A 20,633-nucleotide genomic window follows, 5' to 3' on the forward strand; every position below is an offset into this window, starting at 1 on the left:
GGTCAATAGGGTTAAGTGACTTGCCCAGGGTCACACAGTTATTAGTAAGTGTCTGAGGCCAGATTTGAACTCAAGAAGATGAGATGAGGCTTCCTAACTCCAGGCCCACCCCTCTATCCATTGTACCACCTTGCAATCTCTGCCTATGATCTATTCAAATGAAATCTAAGTGAATTCATCCTGACCCTGCACCCCACTACCCCTCACTCCCTTTTGCATATGTAGACCCCAACATAGCTCCTTTCTATCCATGGAAAAGGAGGAGATGCCTCTTGTTCTATTTATACAGTAAGGCAGGACCAGACCAACCAAAGGTGGCAGTTTGAGCACTACAGTGAAAGTTAGAATTCTCCAAGGGATGGTTGACTTCAGTCTCAATTTATATTCCAGTTTTCTTCTAACTGTGATCTTTCTCTTTAGTCCCTCTGGGCTCCCATGGGAGTTCAAAATGGTCCATGGCAGCTATGTGGTTGTACAGTCCATTAGTGTTGTTAAAGGGCATCTCTGGGGGCAGCTGGGTAGCTCAGTGGATTGAGAGCCAGGCCTAGAGATGGGAGGTCCTAGGTTCAAATTTGGCCTCAAACACTTCCCAGCTGTGTGACCCTGGGCAAGTCACTTGACCCCCACTGCCTACCCTTAACCACTCTTCTGCCTTGGAGCCAATACACAGTATTGACTCCAAGGCAGAAGGTAAGTGTTTAAAAAGGGGGGGGGCATCTCTTTAAAAAGCAATACATAGAGAGGGAAAAAGGTATTCAAGTCAAAAAACCCACTCATTTCTGACAGTACTCAACTTTTTTTTTTTGTTTTGGAGGAGGAGGAGGAGGAGGAGGAGGACATGGTTTATATTTGAATCAATACTATGTTCATGGGGCAGGTAGGTGGCACAGTGAATAGAGCACTGGGCTTGGAGTTGGGAGGACCTGGGTTCAAATCTGACCTCAGACCCTTCCTAGCTAAATGACCCTGGGCAAGTCCCTTCATTCCCATTGCCTAGCCCTTACCTTTCTGTCTTAGAATTGTCAGTTACTAAGTAAAGGTTAAAAAAAATTCTATTCAGTCATAAGATTACAGATGGGATTTCAGAGATCATAGCCTAACCCCTTCATTTTATAATAAGTAAATTGAAGAAGTGAAGTTACTTGCTCATGATCACACAGAGGTAGTAAGTGACCGGGTTTGGGATTAAAACTCCTATTCTCTAACTCATCCCTGGAAACCAGACTCTCAAGAAAAGCCATTTTTTAGGGCTTCAAATAAAATGTTTTTTCTAGAGGGACAAGACAAAGAAGGCAAAGATGGAAAGTGTAAAAGAAAAAAAGAATAGGCATGGTTTAACTGATTTTTGTGAATTCAACTTGAGCAATAGGAGTTATCTGGGGTCGTATCCAGGTTTTTTAATTACAGGGTAGAAGTTATCCACAACCCCATTGGCGTGTTCCACTCACTTACCACAATCATAACAAAGGTCAATGCACATGGTGTACGGGAGTTGGGGGTGGGAGACAGGATGACAAGAACTTGAGGGCAAGTGGTTTAGCAATAGTATCAGAGGGGTTGGGGGGGGCTAATTGCTTTTGTTTTTCTTCCTTCCTTTGCTCTTTCCAAAATTCTTTGCAGGGCAGGAATCCAATAAGCTCTCTCTACTCTGCCAAAAACATTGGGGGGGGGGGCTACAGCTTGAATAAAAATAGTTGTTTTTTTAAAAAAAAATTTAAATAGACAAATCAACTTAACTGTTAACTATAACTGCTATCCTAGGATGAAGGGAACCAGCATTAATCATTAATTCAACTCAGCATTTATTAAGAACCTACTGTGTGCAAGAGCACTGTGCTAATCACTGGAGTAAAAGGCAAAATTCAGATAAAGATACAGTTCCTGCCTTTATGTTTATTTCCATCTGCTAGGGAGAAAAAGGCATACTCTAGCTAAATGGCACTTTATTCCCCAGAGAACTCTGTACTCCAGCCAAACTTGTTATTCCCTGCACAACCTTCACCCCCAACCTCCATGCTTTCGAGGCTGACCCCCGTGCCTGAAATGATCTCTCTCCTCATCTCCACAACTGCCAGGAAACCAAGTTTCCCTTCAAGCCCAGTTCAAGGACTATTCTTCAACAGGCCAGTTCTGACTCCTCTATTTTTTTTTTTAAAATTTTTTTTTTATTTTTAACCCTTGTACTTTGGTGTATTGTCTCATAGGTGGAAGATTGGTAAGGGTGGGCAATGGGGGTCAAGTGACTTGCCCAGGGTCACACAGCTGGGAAGTGGCTGAGGCCGGGTTTGAACCTAGGACCTCCTGTCTCTAGGCCTGACTCTCACTCCACTGAGCTACCCAGCTGCCCCTGACTCCTCCATTTTTAAAGGTGCCACTCTCCCATCCAAATAACTGTGTATTTATTTTGCATTTATCCTATATGTACTTACCTGTGAATGTGCAATATCCTTCAGTAAAATGTAAGTTTCTTTTTTTTAAAACCCTTGTACTTTCGGTGTATTGTCTCATAGGTGGAAGAGTGGTAAGGGTGGGCAATGGGGGTCAAGTGACTTGCCCAGGGTCACACAGCTGGGAAGTGGCTGAGGCCGGGTTTGAACCTAGGACCTCCTGTCTCTAGGCCTGACTCTCACTCCACTGAGCTACCCAGCTGTCCCAAATGTAAGTTTCTTAAGGGCAGGTATTGTGACATTTTTTCTGTTTATAGCTCCAATATCGACTGAAGTGCCTAGCACATAATGGGCCTTAATAAATGCTTGCTAGTCAACTGATACTTTGATTTGATAACTATAACAATAACTCACGTGGCTGACATATAAGAGGAATGCTAAATAAAGTATTATGTGATATCAGAGAAATATGAAGGAAATCAAGGAAGGCTTCAAGTAAAAGACCAGTGGGGGTAAGGGCAGGAGGAACTAGCCAATGAGGGTCCAGTCCTCAAAGCACACATGGATTTGTCCTTAGTGGTAGGCTATACAGAGGACATGTGGGTATTCCTTGCCTGGCTCTAATCCAAAATGTAGAACTCTGAAAGCTTATTTCCAACAACAAGTAATTGAAGAGCTGCTTCTGGATGACTGATGATAAAACATCTTCCAACTGGCTAAAAGGCTAGAACCAATGACTCTGGAAGTACTGATCCAGAACAGAATTCAGACAAAAAAGGAGAGCCTGAAGATTTCTCATCCCTTTGTCCTCCTGGTATCAAGAGAAATAGAAATATCATGAGCTACTAGATGGAGGGTAAAGGTAGTTGTTCGTTCCCCATCTGGCTACCATGAACCCATGAACTTAGTCTTTTTTGATCTTAGGAGAATGAGTATCCTGAGATGAAACTGTCCAAGTAGTGACCTGGTGAGTTCAGGAGATCCTAAGTTTCTATCAGAGACAGTAGAAATCACACCAGTGTCCAGAGGCAGTAGCAGAGTCCAACTGATGTGGACGGGGAAGCATTGGGAGAATGGTGAAAAAGCCAGTAACCTGATGGTGACAGCTTCAAAGAGTTAGACCCTTGAAGAGAAATGGGTAACTGGACTATAGACTCTAGAAAGAACTAACATTTGGCGTCCAGAAGAAAGCTACATTTAAAGGGAACTTTAGAAGAAGGTACATTGGGAAAAAGCAACTTCTTGGGCCAGGAGTTATTAGGTACCTTTTTACCATGTGTTTTTTATATTTGTACCTCATTGCCATTTTATTCCAAATCTTAGGCCATTCGATCCAAAGACTTCTATGTTTAAGGGGAGAATAAATCCCTAGTTTGGTGGGGGACTTTTTTGGGGGGTCGGTAATAAATGTCATTATCCACTTAGTAAATCCCCTTTCCAAAAGCTAAATAAGTCTGGCTCATAATCAATGGACAGGGGTTTTCCAGCAAGGCTTCATCAGCAACTGTACTAGAAACCTCTAGAATGCTGAGGAAGAATAATAGTCATTCCCTTCTGGGTACCTGGCCTTCCAATGGGAGTAAGAGTTGGGAAAGTGTGCCCCACTTCCACCCCTGGACCACTACAGTAGCATCTGAGTTGGGCAAAGAGATGGGTAAAAATTCAATAGGCAAAAGAGAAATATGACCAGATATAAGCATCATACCAGGTCCATCTGTTAAATACTTGATGTGGTCTTGACTTCTTTTTCACAAGGATTGACTGGGCCTGGATGTGTCTTTCCTTTATGGGAATTCCATGTAAAGGGCACGCCCTTAAGACACAAAAAGATCTCTCTTTCCTCTCATGACATCAGAGAAAAAAAACAGGAGACTAGCCCTCAGAATCCAATCTCAAATCTCTGATCCTACCTTTGTCACTTGCTCACTAACTAGCTATCTCTACATACCAAATACAAAATCTATGTCTTTATGTCAAATCCCTTACATCTCTTAGTGATTCCATTTCCTCATGTGCCAAGCTTCCTAAATCTCTTACAACTGGAACTCTTCTAAAATGGAATGGGCTAGAAGAAACTACATGGCTCAATGGATAGCTAGCCAGGCCTGGAGAGGGCAAGTCCTGGGTTTAAATCTGGCCTCAGAGATTTGTCTAGCCCTTACCACTCTTCTGCCTTGGAACTGATTCTTTCAATTTTAAGGCTGAAGGTAAGGGTTTTAAAAAATTGGTAAGACAGAAGCTAAGGTGTTTTGTTTTGTTTTTTAAAGCTAATTGGGGAGACAGTTCAAACCTGTAAAGACAGCCACCAGGAGCTGAGACAGCTCAGACCCATCAATATAAACAGCAACATAGAGTTTCATTTATTATGACAATATAGAAACTGATGATAAGACTCATCACCTGCCAACCCAAGACAACTTGTAGAGTCTAACTACCACTCTCTATCCACAGAGGCTCATCGCCAGGTTAACTACAGAGTTAGGGCTATTGTTTTATTTTAATGGGTCTCAAAGACCATGTACTGAGTCAGAGAGGTTTCTATCTGCATCAGTGAAGAAAGCATAAACAGAGCCTTGATGTATTAAAGGAACTATTATCAAGGACCTTAGTAATTAACTCGAGTATTCCAACTAATAATGACATGCTCTCTGTATGTAGAATGAATTTTCTTAACTGATGGTAAATAAAACCAGATTTCAACTAAGTTTGCAAAGTTCAGGGCAGGGTTCTTATCCTGGGGTCCATGGACAGATTTCAGGGGACCTGTAACTTTGAACGGGGAACAAAATTACAGCCTTATTTCTGCTAACTTCTAATTGAAATTTAATGCTTCGTCCAATTATTGTAAAACATTTCTTTGAGGAGTTCATAGGGTTCACCAGATTGCAGAAGAGGTCCATAATACAACAAAAGGCTAACCCCTGAAAGCCACCAAGAGGGTCTGTGTCCACTCCCAACCTGTGATTTCTTTAGTGTAGGGAGTTCCCCAGGAAGGAAACCTTCTCTGCTAATGCAGATTGTGAATTATTCTACAACTTAGTTCTAGAAAACTGTGTGGAGAACTGAGAGATAAAGTGACTTGCCCAGAGCCATAAAACCATTCACTACATATGTGTCATCTCTGGGATTTGAACCCAGACTTAGAGTGCTATCCATTAAAGCATGCTACTTCTCAGGGTAAGTATTTGTGACCCACAAGCTAGGCTTTTCAGGAACAAGAGAAATTGTATTTAAGAGGAAAGCGATTTAGAGGCTTGAATCTAACAGTGAGCCAGCATCATTGACCAAATTTCACTGGATAATTGGCCAATTCTCTCCTTTATTTATTTTTAGGAGTGGTTTTAATCTCTCTGGTCATGTCCTAGTAATAGACCATCTGGTCTATATTCAATTCAATTCCAAAACTATTAAGCACCTGTAAGGTATACAAAGGTAGACTCCAGTGATCCAAAGATGAAACCCAACCAGGGCTGCTGAGAGAATAAAACGAGATATTTGGGAATTGTTTAGCACAGGGTCAAGCACATAGTGGGTGCTATATAAGTGCTAGTTATTATTGTTGTTATTAAATTCTGGGTGAGATGAACTAATCCCTCCAAAAGTTCAATGATTCCAGTTACACATATCTAAGCTGTTCACGCTTTCTCTCTCCTGGGCTACAGAAACAAGGATCTCCAGCCATATCAATATCCAAGAAGCTAGGATCAAAGCGGATCATTCCTATTCCTATCTATGCAAAGCTATATCCTAGGAAATAAGGGAACACAGAGATTGCTACTAACCAGAATGATCAATCAATAAACCCTGAAAGCATGCCTTTCAGCTCTTACAACTTAAAGACAGGGGCAGCTATAGTGACCATAAAAACATGAGTCATGGCATTTTTCCTTCTGAATCCCTAGCACCCCCCCCCACCATTGGTGGCACTGATTCATAAATTTTTTTGTTTTCAAAACATTTATTTTTAGTCACCTGAACAATTAAAGAAAGGATGGGTGGAGGTGGAGGTGGGGGGGGGGGAGCAGTGCCACCTAAGAGTCTCTATTGTTTCCCTTTCAATATTTTCATTGGACTCTTTTTTGCAAGTCAAAGCTTTACTTGTGTTAATTCAAAAAACATGTATTTTGAGCCTACTGTGTGGGAGGCTCTGTGAGGACCTGAAGGAACACCAAACCAGCAAGCCTATCAACCTAACTTCAGATCCCTAGAAGCCATTCTTAAATTTTTGGTCTTTGTTTCCCCCTAGGATTTTCTGAACCACTATTTCAGTTGAAGCTTTTGAACACTGACAAATGGCAGCAGCCTCCTGGGAGGGAGGGGGGAGACCTAGGAGCAGGCAAGATTTGTTGTTACTGTTATTTGTTATTCTTATTATCATTAAAAAGCTAAGATCCATCCAGCTGCTTTTACTTCATCCTACATCTCTCCTCCTAGAACAAGTTTTTTAGTCACATATTCTGGGGGGGAGGAAGAGTACAGCTATGAAGGGGAGGAAAAAAAGCCTACAGCAGGGAAGGTTCTAATCAAAAGGAAAAACCTGATTTCCATCATAAGCCCCTGCTTTCAGCCACTTATAAGGTCTCAAAAAGTCCTTCCTGGCTCAATTATTCTCTCCTTGGTCTCGGCCCAAAGGTGATTTTTAAAGGAAAAAATGCCTTTGGGCATTTTTCAGTTCTGACAGGGTAAAAACAGACTTAAAACACACACACACACACACACACACACACACACACACACAGCATTACTATTTTTTTAAGTTCAGTAAAAAATGGTTATGCTGAGAAATACAACTTGGCAGGGAAGTAATTCGTGATGTCACTGCTCTGCTGGTTGTGAAAGCTGGCTGACTGGCTCTGTGAGCCTGCAGGCCTAAAGGACCAGCTCTCACACAGCACCCCATACACTCTGCGGACTACAAAGCATTCTGGACAATAAGACTGGCTGATGCACACAGCAAGCCTTGCAGGATACAGGAAAAGTTGAAGACTTCTGGGGGAAATTTTACCTTTTACATTTCCTCATTGATGTTTAAACTTGTAACCTTCATGCTGCCTCACAAAAGGCCCGTGCTTACGCAAGAAAATATAGCATTTCTTTATATAGATACACGAAAATAAATAAAGGAAGTGCTCTTGGTAAACTTCTTCACATGTGTGTTCTTTTTTTCCACATGTATTCTCTAGGATGTCTGGCTCACATTTAACCATTTAGGGCATTCATAGGTCATCAGTTTAAAAAAACTCCATTCTTTAGCAAGATAAAAATGACAAGAAAAGGACAAAGCTCATTTTCCTGTAACCCAAGAAACACATCTTCTTGAGGATGCTGAACATGCCATTATAAAGTAAAATCTAATTTAAATTAATGCTGGGGGTAGAGGGGAAGGGAAAGAACAATCTGCATTCTCTGAAAACTGATTTATAGTTGTATTACTTTTTACATTCATTTGCTCTGGATGGGCTATGTTTCTAAATAGAAGTATTATCTTAAGTGTGGCAGCTCTCATAATCTTTACTACTACAGGGAAACTGAGGCTGGTGGATCCCTTGAGCTCCAGAGTACTGGGATTCAGTTAGCTAAAGTGGATAGTTTGTTTGCTCAAAGTCCAGCATTAAGACTGTGAGTTCTCTGGGATCCAGAACCCACCAAGCTGCCTATGAAGGGATGAAATCAGCCCAGGTCACAAGCCAAGAAGGTCCCAAGTTTCCATCCCCATCCACCATAGGGATCAAGTCCTGAGGGGCCAAAGCATCTATGTAAGACAGGGAGTTTTGTTGTTGTTGTTGTTATTCAGTCATATCCAACTCTTCATGACCCCACTTGGGGTTTTCTTGGCACAGATACTGAAGAGGTTTGCCATTTCTTTCTCCAGCTCATTTGACAGACAAGGAACTAAGACAAACAAGGTTAAGTGACTTGCCCATGGTCACGCAGCTAGCAAGTGTCTGAGGCCAAATATGAGCTCAGGTCTTCCTGACTCGCTTTATCCAATGAACTATCCAGCTGTCCAGGAGTTCAGGAGACTCAGTGTCAAATATATGTAAATAATAATACATGGGAGAGCTACTAATGATAAAAAATTATTTGTAATTAGTTGATTGGTTGTTTGAATATAAATTTTTGTATTTCAAATCCTTGAAAATAAAGTTCTTGAGAACTTCTAAGAAGCTTTCTGAAATCCTATAACACAATTAATTTACCTTCAAAGTCAATGTATATTAAAAAATAGAGTTATGAGGCAGCTAGGTGGCTCAGTCAATAAAAAGGTACTGGGTTCAAATTGGACCTCAGACACTTCTCCTTAGCTGTGGAACCCTGGGCAAGTCGCTTAACCCCAATTGCCTAGCCCTTACCCCTCTTCTGCCTTAGATTGAAACTTGGTACTGATTCTAAGATAAAAGCTAAGAGTTTAAAAAGGAAAGGGGAAAGGGGGACTGCTAGGCAAACTCATCTTATCTATATCTATCTGAACTAAAGACAGCTTTTATTGTGTTTCCACTTGTAGTTGCCCAAAGACAGAGATAGATAGCTAATTGATAAAATACACACTACAGTGAGCCCATTTGGAGTGTAAGAAGCAAGCAGAAGACCTCTGAGTACCCAAAATAAATGTCATAAAATGTATAGACTTTATTCATAGGGCAGGACCCAGAAGCCCTTACCCTGTCACAATGACTCTTTATTGTTTCTTTATATACAGTTTTAGCCAGCTTAATTAATTGGTTTCTAAGCCCTTCTATTAGAAAGCTGAAGCCGCAAATTACCGCTGGGAAGCAGGAGAAGGTACCACCATCAGGCAGAAGGACAACAGGGAAAAGTAACAACTGATACATTTACAGCAAGGGAAGACATTGAAAACCTATTAAAAGCAGACTCAAGAGGGGGCAGCTGGGTAGCTTGGTGGATTGAGAGTCAGTCCTGGAGACAGGAGGTCCTACGTTCAAATCTGCCCTCAGACACTTCCCAGCTGTGTGACCCGGGGCAAGTCACTTGACCCCCATTGCCCACCCTTACCACTCTTCCACCTAGGAGCTAATACACAGAAGTTAAGGGTTTAAAAAAAAAAAAAGCAGACTCAAGGACTCAAAAATCACAGGCTTCTTAAAGTTCCTTTAGATCAGGTGAATTCCTAAAAATAGTCTTTGAGGACTATATAAGCAATTAAACAGTGCCATTCTGATAAAAGGGAAAAGACCATAGCACTTGGAGTTAGGATACCCAAATTTAAATCTTGGATTTGCCATTTACTATTTTATATAACTTTGAGGCAGCCTATTATCTGCTCTGTGCCTTACTTTCCCCCAAAATTAAATAGAACAAAATAATACCTGAACTCATAGGACTATTTCAAGGATGAGAAGATATATGTAAAGTGCTTTGCAAACAATTTAAAGTACTTTATATAAATTTCTTCACTTTATTCCCACTCTAATAGAATACTGCCTTGGGTTATCTAAGTTTTTACCAACAGAGGAAATTCTGGCAAGTCCTACAATTCCAAAAAGGATTTGAGTAAAGGCATGGTGATCAACTATATGTCTTTTAAAACTATGACCTCACTTGGTTTGAGAAGCTCATTACCAGAAGACAGAATTATCAGGCGACAAATTCTTTTCATCAGTGACTCAGGAAACTATCTGCTAAAGTATGGAGAAATTATAACCTGTACCTATAAAGAGTACTCATATAGCATAAATCTTTGAAACTGTATCATCATGATTTATTTTAATAAGCCTGAGCTATCATGAAAAAGTCGAATTATATTCTATTTTTTAAAGGTTGTAGAGAAGTATGTAATGTACTTTGGAAAAGTTTCTACCTAACAAGGTTATAATAAATAATCTTGTTGCTTAAAGATGTTAGTCCTCCACTATCTGGAAAAATCACCTCTCCAAAACAATTCATTCCCTTGGGGTTCCAAAGTCTAGTAATATTCCACTAAGAAACATTATTTCTGGTTGCTACTTATAGTAGAGGCCTTAAATAATAAACACTGACTTCTACCATGCATCCTACATCATGACTTCTGTCAAATATGTCATTTCTTAAAATTATTCACCATTTAAGAAACAAGAGTATGTCAGGTGCCAATGAACAATTTTCTCTCTTTTTACTTTAAGTAAGAAGAAGCCTTCTCAATGTTAAGAAGTAAGCTGGATCACCTTTCTTTGTAGAAGTGAAGGGGTTCCAAGTGTATTCACTGAGGATATAATTAGATTCAATGCGTTTTTCAAAAGGGATGGATGGCTAAATGGTTAGAGAGGGAAAAGACAGATTCAGAAAGTAAGGTGATGTGAAAACAAAAGATCAATTAAATTTTTTTAAAGTTGTATTGTTACAATCCCTCCTCAGATCTCTCCCAGACAGGACAGCTAAGGAAGGCACAATTTTTAGTACCAAGGAAGTGTTTTACAAGTTAGCTAAAGGTTTTGGTTGGCACAGAAACATCACACCTAGTGGTTATAACGGTGAAAACAGGAAAAGTCACTCTTATCCTGAGCTCTTCTTGGTTCAAACATTTGGAAGAGCCAAGCGTAGCGATACAAACCTATAATCCCCGATACCTAGGAGGGTGACACTCCTGGAGCACTTCAGCTTTGGGAGTCCTGAACTTCAGTAGGCTAAAAGCAGTTAGGGGTGGAGGAGCAAATCAGCCCGAGTCAGAAACTCAGTAGGTCAAAGCTCCCACACTCATCAGCAATGGGTGACACTAAGTAGCTGCAGCACTTCCAGTCTGGGAGAGAGAAGCCAGTCTCAAAAAAAATTTTTGAGAAGGAACTAGAAACCCTCCAAAACAGAAATATCTATTTATTCCCTGAGATCATTTGCACTTGAGATGGGCTGAACGAACCTGCAGCTTAAGGAGCAAGGGCTGCCCATAAGCAACATAATTACCAAGCACTTCTTTTTCAGTCAAGTTGGTGCAAAAGGATGCCTAAGCAATCTGTTGGAGGTAGAGCCAATCCCCCCAATTCTGTTCAGTTTCAGCCAAAAAAGGGGGCTTCTGCCTTCACAAGGTATCTTTTTAAGTCTGTTCTCTTCCTTGCTAACCAATAAAAAGTAGATGTGGCTAGGGGTAAGGTATGAATTGGAGGTGGGGGAGACAGTTATACAAGTACATCAAAGGAGGCAAGGACAAAAGTTAATTAGAACTATTCATGAGCCTTGTTGAAAGGGAATACTGCATTCCAACCTTGGAGAATTTAATTGCATGAGGTAGGGGGAGAATAAGATAACTGGGGAATAAAATCTGATTTCAATTTAATTCCAGCACTGCTTGGTCCTATTTATTTCATAGAGGTTCTCATGCAGAATAATGCCATTACGGTACATCAAATGGCATATACTCCTAATAAATTAACAAGTGAAAATTAATGGTCGCTCAGTCCATTAAATCTTGTTAATTTTATTTCACTTATAATAATACAGCAATCACAAGTTTACATTATTAAACCAATATTTATTTTTAAAGGACTCTTTTTTAATTGAATTCCTGATGTGATAAGCCTGAATCAGATTCTCAGATTTCATCAACTTCTTATATTTCTCATCACAGCTAAATGGCTACTGTATTTATGGGCCTCTTCTAGTACCAAAAATAAGTTACTTTAAAATTTATGCCCTTGCAAAGAGGCTTTTTTTTTTTTTTTGGTTTTAAACTGGGTCAGAACCTCATATTTTAAAAGTACATTTAAGTTTTCTTTTTCTCAAATGAGAGCCTTGAACTTGGAATGTGTGTTATTTTGAGGAAAGTGTTTTGCAAACAAAGTGATATGTAAATATGAAACAATTATGGGGAGGCAAAAAACTAGAACACAGACTTTGGAAATACAGTGTAAATATATCATTTCTCAGAATCTTTGATATGACTCTCTTGTCTTCTGGCCTAAAAATTATTTTGAAGTTATCAGGAATAGCCAGTGATAATTTACATTGAATTTCAAAAGGAGACACAAACAGGATATTTTAAAACCACGAATTCCTCTAATTATTACTATTCCCTATTTGTTTATTCAAATGCATTAAGGTGAGGAGGTCATCCTCCTTAGAAACTCAGCTCTGCCACCAACATACACAAAAGTTTTCCCCCAAAATCGAGGTTCCCAGAATAATCTGTTTAATTTCTCCCAATATACAATTGCTGTCACTTCTTTTGTTTTTAGATGACTTCTCATTCCATAGAGAAGACATAGCAAATGGAAAAAAAATATACCTTATTTTAAAAATGTATTTCCTCCTCCTTTTTTTCTCCTTTAATTACAATTTTATTAGAATCCTAGGAAACCTTTCTCACTTTAGATGATCCCAGGCCTAAGTAATTTTGCAAGAAAAGTGACCTCATGACATGCTTTACTTACTTAAGAGTAATTTAACTCTGTGCTTTCCAGTTTGCTGGCCAAATACTTTTATTCTTCTAAACTAAGAACAAAGAAAAGCTTGAATTCAGCCTAAGGAAGCACAGATGACAACCACTGTGGGGAGTCCAAGACCTGTCTTATTCTCTCTGGCAAGATCTGCTAAAATCAGGAAAATATACAGATGAAACCAACCTCTCCAAGTACAAACATTCTATGCTGGTTTTCTGGAGAGGAAGATAGTGATTACTAATTGGAAGAAGGGACTCTCCTGTTCTTGGGAAACTGAAATCAGCTACCTACTGCCTACAGGAGTGATGCCTGTTGGATTCCTAGGAATGTTAAAACTTTAAAGTGACAAGTGGCCTGATTCTGGTACCCATTGTCATCCCAAGCCAATTCCAAGATCTGGGACAAATGAAGTTTGACTCCAAAAGCCTAGAAGGCTTAAGATTTACTAATTGACTACTTTGTGCTAAGCATTGTGCCGAGTGCCACAGATTAAAAAAAATAATTTTTTTTAAAGAGGCAGAAATATTTGGTGGTAGTCCTGTCTTATCTTGGTTCTCTAATTCTAACCCAGCCCTGTTATTGGTTAGAAACACAGTTTGTCAATTCCTCCTGGAAAGATTTGTATCACAAGTGATGCAAAAATGAAGTGAGCAGAACCAGGAGACTATTATATACACCGTTATAGCATTAGTGTAGGATGATCAACTGTGAATGACTTAACTGTTATCAGGATGATCAACTGTGAATGACTTAACTGTTATCAGCAATGCAAGGATCCAAAGACAACTCCAAGGGACTCATGAAGAAAAAGGCTGAACACTGCCATAGAAGGAACTGATGGAGTCTGAATGCAGATACCTTTGACACATACCCTTCTTCACTTTATTTCCTTCAAGAATTTTTCTCTAATAAAAGCATTATGTATCCCCTTTCACAATATGATGAACATGGAAATAGGTATCTCATGATAGCACATGTACACCCTATATCATATTGCTGCCATCTCAGGGAAGGGAGAGGGGAAAAGAGAACATAATTTGCAAAATGTCAGAAAATGATTATTAAAATTATATTTACATGTAATCTGGAAAAAATATAAAACAAAAAAGGAAAACAAAAAAAAAATAAAAGAAACATAGCCACCTCCAAGACTCATGAAAAATGCACTTTATCTCCAGAGAAATAATTGATGGAGTCTGAATACAGATCAAAACATGAGAGTTTTCACTTTATTTTCTTGTTGTTTTTTAATGAGTCTTCTTTCACAGCATGATCAACGTGGAAATATTTTTTGCATGATCCTATATATATAACCTAGGTCAAATTGTTTACCATCTCAAGGAAGGAAAGGAGAGGGAAGGAGGAAGAGAATATAAAACTCAACATTTTAAAAAATTAATGTTAAAAATTGTTTATATATGTAATTGGGGAAAACAAAATATTCTATTAAAAAAAAAGAAAAGAAAAAAGAAACACAGCTGTCTACAGAAAGAAAAGAACTAAACTAAGCAAAAAAATCAGGAAGCAGAGACTGAGCCCCAGTTCTGAAACTTAGTAGCAGGGCAACCTTAAAACTATCCACTTTGCTACTTTGACATTTAGTCTACTAACAATATTTATGCTACCTATATCTTGGGATGCTTGTGAACATTAAATGACATTGACAATAGGCAGCATTTGTGTAATAATGTAGGGTTTGTAAAGACCTTTATATCTTATATTATTTGATCATCACAGCAACCCTGCCAGGTTGGTGGTATTATCACCCTCCTTTTGCTGACAAGGATGCTGAGGGTGACTTAGCCTCTATTAAATGACTTGCCCAAGGTCATATACCCAAGGAAATCACTGTGTAACATTTGAGGTGCCACATGAAATGTAGGCTGCTTTTACTAAGACACAGCTTTCATCTCTGCAGTACTTCCTGGTGGTGTTTGCCCCTTTGTGGTTAAGAAAGGAAGAGATAGCAAATTCCACTGATAACTAGGAAGCACTTCTTGAGCCTAAAACTTGATAGTGAGGGTGGCACTCTAGGGATGAATTTACAAAGGGGAGGACATTAAATGAAGCTTTAAATGTGCAGCCTTGTAAATAGGTGCCTAGTATCCTTACTTAAGAGTGCAAACATCATCATCATCATTGCTAGCCTTTATGCAACACTTAAAAGGTTTACAAAGCCCTTTATGAATATTATCTCCATTTATCTCCACAACCACCCAGGGAGGTAGATACGATTATCTTCTGTTTACGGAGAAAAGTTAAGTGACTTTCCCAGGGTCACACAGTTTTTAAGTACATGAGGATTCAATTCAGTGCTGTTTATTATGGTGCCTAGGTGATGAAGTAGATAAGAGTGCTAAGCCTCAAGTCAGGAAAATTTCTCTTTTTCAGTTCATATCTGGCCTCAGACACTTACTAGCTGTGTGGTCCTAGGTCATTTAACCTAATTTGCCTCAACTTCCTCAATCTGTCAAAAGAGCTGGAGAAAGAAATGGCAAACTAGTATCTTTGCCAAGAAAAGCCCAAATGGGATCATAAAAAGCTGGACACAACTGAAAGAACTGAGCAAAAAAACAGAACCCCTTCCTGTGCCAGGCTGATCAATAATCAACTAGCATTCATTAAAGTGCATAAGTGGTGCAGTGGATAGGGCCTGGAATCAGGGCAGTCTGAATTCAAATCCAGCCTCAGATACTTACTAGCTGTATGATTCCAGGCAAGTCACCTAACCCTATTGGTCTCAGTTTCTTCATCAATAAAATGAGCTGGAGGACATGACAAATCACTCTAGTATCTTTGCCAAGAAAACCTAGAGTCAGACATGACTGAAATAATTGAACACAACTTAAAAAAATGAACTGAGGGCTATTATGTTCTTTTTAAACTCCCTCAGGAGAAAGGTAGACTAGTAAATAAACTTTTGTGGACTGGAAGACCTTGGTAATAGAATCTATAGAGTCTGCACTGGAATGGGTTTAAAGGAGGACCTAGAAGTCACCGAAATAAACCATATCATTTTATAAATGAGGAAAAGGCCCAGAGTAATGATTTATCCAAGGAAATAAAGGGAACAAGCACTATGGTTCCCCCTATACCACACTCCTAGTGGGCAAAACAGAAGAGCAGGTCTTAATTTAAGGTGTATTAAGGGAAGTGCCAATCTGCAGTGCACTCTTGGACTCACTCCTTTCAACAAAGCTGAGGGCAATGTAATAAAAAAGGACAGCTTCTGGAATTCAGAATAGCCACAGCCTGTTACCACACACCTAAGCAGTACCTCAGAAGCTTTTGCACAGAACTCATTTTTCCAAGTCAGAAACGCTACTGATGAAGACACCAGGCTGTCTCCCTTTAAACAGCTGGCTCCCCTCTCCTTCATGTGGCTTGTCTTAGAGGGAAAATCAGGGTAGAGAAGGTGGTCTCAGATTCAGAGCACCTGAGTACTCTCCTGTCCCTATACATGCTGGCAAGTCATCCTGGACAAGTCCTAATCTCTCCATGGCTGCCCCCCATGAAATTTTCTAATAAAGTAAATTTCAGTTGCTAATGTCCATCTCCCATCTCCTTTGCACAAGCTGTCCCCCATATCTAGAATGCATTCCCTCCTTACCTCTACCTCAAAGAGCTCCTCTTTTCCTTGAAAATGCAATTTGGGCACTGTCTTCTGCAGGAAGTGTTTCCTCATCTCCTGAGTGGCTGATGTCTTCCCTCCCAGGTTCCCTTGTTTTTAATGACTTTCTGAATATTTGTATTTATCAACTTGATATATTTGGCGTCTATTCACATTAGAATGTAGCTCACTGCAAGTAGAGATTGTTTCTGATTATTAATACCTATCATAATAATAGCCCTTAATATATCTTTGTTGATTAAATGATTGAGTGGCAGATGAATTCCCTATATCAAGGAAATCACAAGTCTAGGCCAAAAAACAAGTATTCTCATCCACCTTACCATTAAGCTAAAGCTAATGTTACTTCAGCAGAAAATGTTACTAATAGAAAATAAAGAATGAATGGTATATACAGAAATTTGTTTTCCAAATTATCTAAGAACTAAAAAAGATCAGAGTACATGATGCCCATTTCTACAATTTAGAATGAAAACTGACACCACTAGGACATGTGAAACTAGCTATGCAAACCTCTGAAGTGCTAAATGTTAGCTATAATTACTATTAGCTGTTATGAAACTGCTGAATGTGAAATCAAGAGAGAAAGTATTCAAAGCCTCTCAATATTTACTATGTATATAATCTTGAGCAAGCTTAATAATGTTTGTAACTTAGCTTTTTTGTCTGTAAAGTAAGCATATTAGGCCAGGCATTAAAGCACACAGAGTGCAGGATCTGAAGTCAAGATGACCTGTTTAAATCCAGCTTCAGACACTTACTAGCTGTGTAACTCTGGGCATGTCCCTTGACCTCTGTCTGCCTCGTTTTTCTCTTCTGCAAAACGGGGATAACAATAGTACCTACCTCCTAGGATTGCTGCAAACATAAAATGAGATATTGATAAATCACTCTCTACATCTTAAAAGTGGGATACCAATGCTAGTTATTACTACTATTATTATTATCACCACAATACTGTTGTGAAAGGTGCTTTGCAAACTTTAAAGTTCACACTACAAAAATACCAGGTCATTGCTGTATGTAAGGTAGATGTTTCTTCAGACCTGTCCCTCAGGCCATACACGTATCCTTAGACTGTGAGCTTTTTGAGGAAAATGACCATGTCATCTACAATTCTGGAAACTGTAAAGGGCTGAGAAAGATTCACTTAAAAGTATAAACAATCTTGGACTGGGAGTCAGGAGGGATGGGTTCTATATCCAACTCTTGGCTGCTATTCAGTTGTATCTGACTCTTCATGACCCCATTTGAGGTTTTCTTAATAAAGATATTGGAGTGGTTTGCCATTTCCTTCTCCAGCTCATTTTATAGATGAGGAACCAACAGCCAACAGGGTTAAGTGACTTGCACAGGGTCACATAAGCTCATGTCACACAAGCTAGAGACCAGATTTAAACTTAGGACTTCCTGACTCATGGTGTTCTATCCACCCCTCCTTGCCACCCAGCTGCCCAGCATCCCCTCTACCCCTAACTATATGACCTAGATAAAGTTATCTCATATTTCTAGGTCTCAGGGACTTAATCTATAACATGAGAGCTGTTTGGATGATCTCTAAGACCCTTTCCAATGCTAGTGTTCTATGATTTTCTAACAATATCCCAAACTCAATTGAGGGACTGGGTGTCATTTCCTTCCATTTAATTCTCTAGACCTCAGTGGTGAGGGCAGACAATTTGACAAGTTGCATGTGGATTCAGGTTAATGTAGGGCTATAGTAGACATGCTGCTATCATTAAATCTGTAGCCAATTACCTCCATTTTTAATTTTCTGCCCAGAACCAACACAGCAGTGCTGTCTTGTGAAACAAAGGAACCCAGAGGTTCAGGCACAAGATGCTGGCATGAAAATCCCATTTTTCTGGAGTGCATAAGCAATCTTAACTCCAAATAACAGTGCCTGGGGAGAGATGGGAAAATTCAACTCTGTCTCCCTATGAGAGCTTTCCATCCCAATCAACAATGCAAATTCAGGACAGGATTTTCCCAGGAGTCCCATTGAGACTTAGGGGATAGATAATGATTGAGATTGAGCTTTTGGAATTCTAAAACCATCCTACTCACTCTGATTCCATTTCATTTAAAGTAAGAGTTCTGGATCTTTTCTTTTCTTTCTCCATCCCCACCACCAAAATCATAGACTACTTGATCTGTCTGTTGACATCTATGGATCCCTTCTCAGAATAATGTTTTTAAATGAATGCTATAAAAAAAAAAAAACAGAAAGGATTTACATAGGAAGTCAATGGTACTGAAATAACAGCTATTCCCCCCCCCAAAAAAATGACAGACCCCAGATTAATTAAGAACTCTTTTTGCCTTGAAACACTAGAAAATATATTTGTATGAGGCTGGTCCTCTCAACAACAATCTTTAGACAGTTGCAACATGAGGTTTTCCTGAGTCTATAACAGCAAAACAACTCAGGTAATAACTTCTTACAACACAAAGAAAATCAGTGGGCCAGGGAAGTTGCAGAACCCAAAAGTTAAATGGTAACAAACTATATAAATTATTATTTTCAAGGAAGCCCTACTACTTCAATAAAGAAACAGCATTTTATAAGTATCTATACTAGAGCAAAAGCTGTGGGTGATACCAGGAAAAGTGAGCCACTGGTCCTCAGCATGTCCTGATCAGGTAAGTGGGCAGGTATTATCGGTCTTTCTTGAGAAGAGTCCTGGAGATAGCTGAATCTAGGACTAAAACTCAGGTCCTGCCTTCCTGCTATCTTGTAGCATGCCTGCTGGTCCTTTCAATCTTTGCTGACTCCTAAACCTGTAAAATAGAACTAAGTTCTAAAGACAGTATACCCCCTTTGTCCCTTTATTGACTACATTTGCCTACCAAAAAATAATAATAATAAAGTATAGACTTCAGTGGTATTTCCAAATGGGAGCTGCTTCACATGAACAGATGTAGCATTGTAAAGACTGACCCCAGTGTTAGAACAGCCTGGGATAAATGTGCAGGCATTGTGAGTCTCTTTCACAGCTGCTCCAAGGCAGGTGGTAGTGTGAGAGGACACATCCCTGGGACTGACAGTGGCCTTGAACTGATGTGGACACTGGAGTCCTCTACTGGCCAAGCCCAAGGAAATCCAGGTAACCTGGATTAAATCAGAGCCCTGGATAGACCCAGTCAGGGGCAAATCCCCAGTGTTCTAGAAGGCGGATGGAAAGAAGAGGCAGTGGGTAAAGTGAGCCCCTCTCTAGGAATTTCCCCCGTCTCCACATACACATTCCCATCTACCAAAAAACAAAAACAGAAACAAAAAAAAACACAAACCCCAAACACTGAGTTCAGCCAAACCTCTAGGGAGTCTGGGCAAGTCACTGACCCTTTCTATAGGCCATCTGTGAAACCCCTCCCCATCTTCCCCTCACAGGGATGCTGTGAGCATAAAAGGATAAACAGATGGGAAGGTGCTTTAGAAATAAAGGCACCATAGGAATGCATGAGATTATCTGAGGCCTACTTTTGTAGGCATTTTGATCGTCAGAATTTCTTCACTTCCACAGGGCATTAAAGAGCTCTGCACCAACCTGAATCCTGCTAAAAAGGGAAGCACAGTCACCACCTTCCGGAGGACCGGCTCCTGGCGGTCCCCGGGGGTCTTCACTGTCAGTCCTGAGAGTTTGAGGAGGAAAAAAAAAAAAACAAATCCAATACTAATTGTTCTCTTCTTATAGAAAGTCAATGCATTAATCTGAGCTGTACTTGTGCAGGAACAGAGGGGGGCTGGGGAGTGGAGAGAGAAGAAACTGGCAGAACTGAATCTAAAAATACTCAAAAAAAAAAAAAAAAAAGCTAATCCCAAATGCAAAGTGAGAGAGAAGGAATCTGTCAATCACACGGGTCCAGGCTTCTCACCCACAACCCAAGCCCCAGCAGGCCCTCCCTTAGCTGTGCGGACTGCATTCCTTGAAGGGAGGCGGGGAGGGGGGGGGGGATGTAGGAGAAGAAAAGACGGAAGGGAAAGAAAAAGAAGGGGAGGAAGAGACCGACAGACAGACAGAACCACCTATTCTACTGCGGGGAGCCGAGGCCGAGATCGCGCTGTGCTGCGGGGGAGGAGGGGCGCTCCATCGAGCCGGGTTAAACAAAGCCAGAGCCCGAAACAAACTTCCAACCCGCACCCACCCCTGCCCCCCTACCTCCCGGGAGAGAAAGCCCCGCGCTCCAATAGCCAACCAGGACCCCCGCCCCTCTCGCCCGCCACTACTAGTCTCTCAGTTTTCTCTC

At 40.1% G+C, this 20,633-nt stretch overlaps 1 protein-coding gene across 2 annotated transcripts in view; it reads right to left on the reverse strand.

The window, feature by feature from the left end:
- The window catches only part of SMAD3 (SMAD family member 3), a 172,925-nt gene that overhangs the window by 146,769 nt on the left and 5,523 nt on the right, over nt 1-20,633 (reverse strand). The window contains exon 2 of one of the 2 annotated variants that reach the window (XM_044665332.1): nt 12,197-12,207. The exons of the other annotated variant lie outside the window; for it this stretch is intronic. Within the exon in view, the coding sequence (XP_044521267.1) occupies nt 12,197-12,207 (11 nt within the window). The remainder of the gene's footprint in view (nt 1-12,196; nt 12,208-20,633) is intronic. 2 annotated transcript variants of the gene reach the window in all.

Source organism: Gracilinanus agilis, chromosome 2 (genome assembly GCF_016433145.1).
Source record: "Gracilinanus agilis isolate LMUSP501 chromosome 2, AgileGrace, whole genome shotgun sequence".
NCBI lineage: Eukaryota > Metazoa > Chordata > Mammalia > Didelphimorphia > Didelphidae > Gracilinanus > Gracilinanus agilis.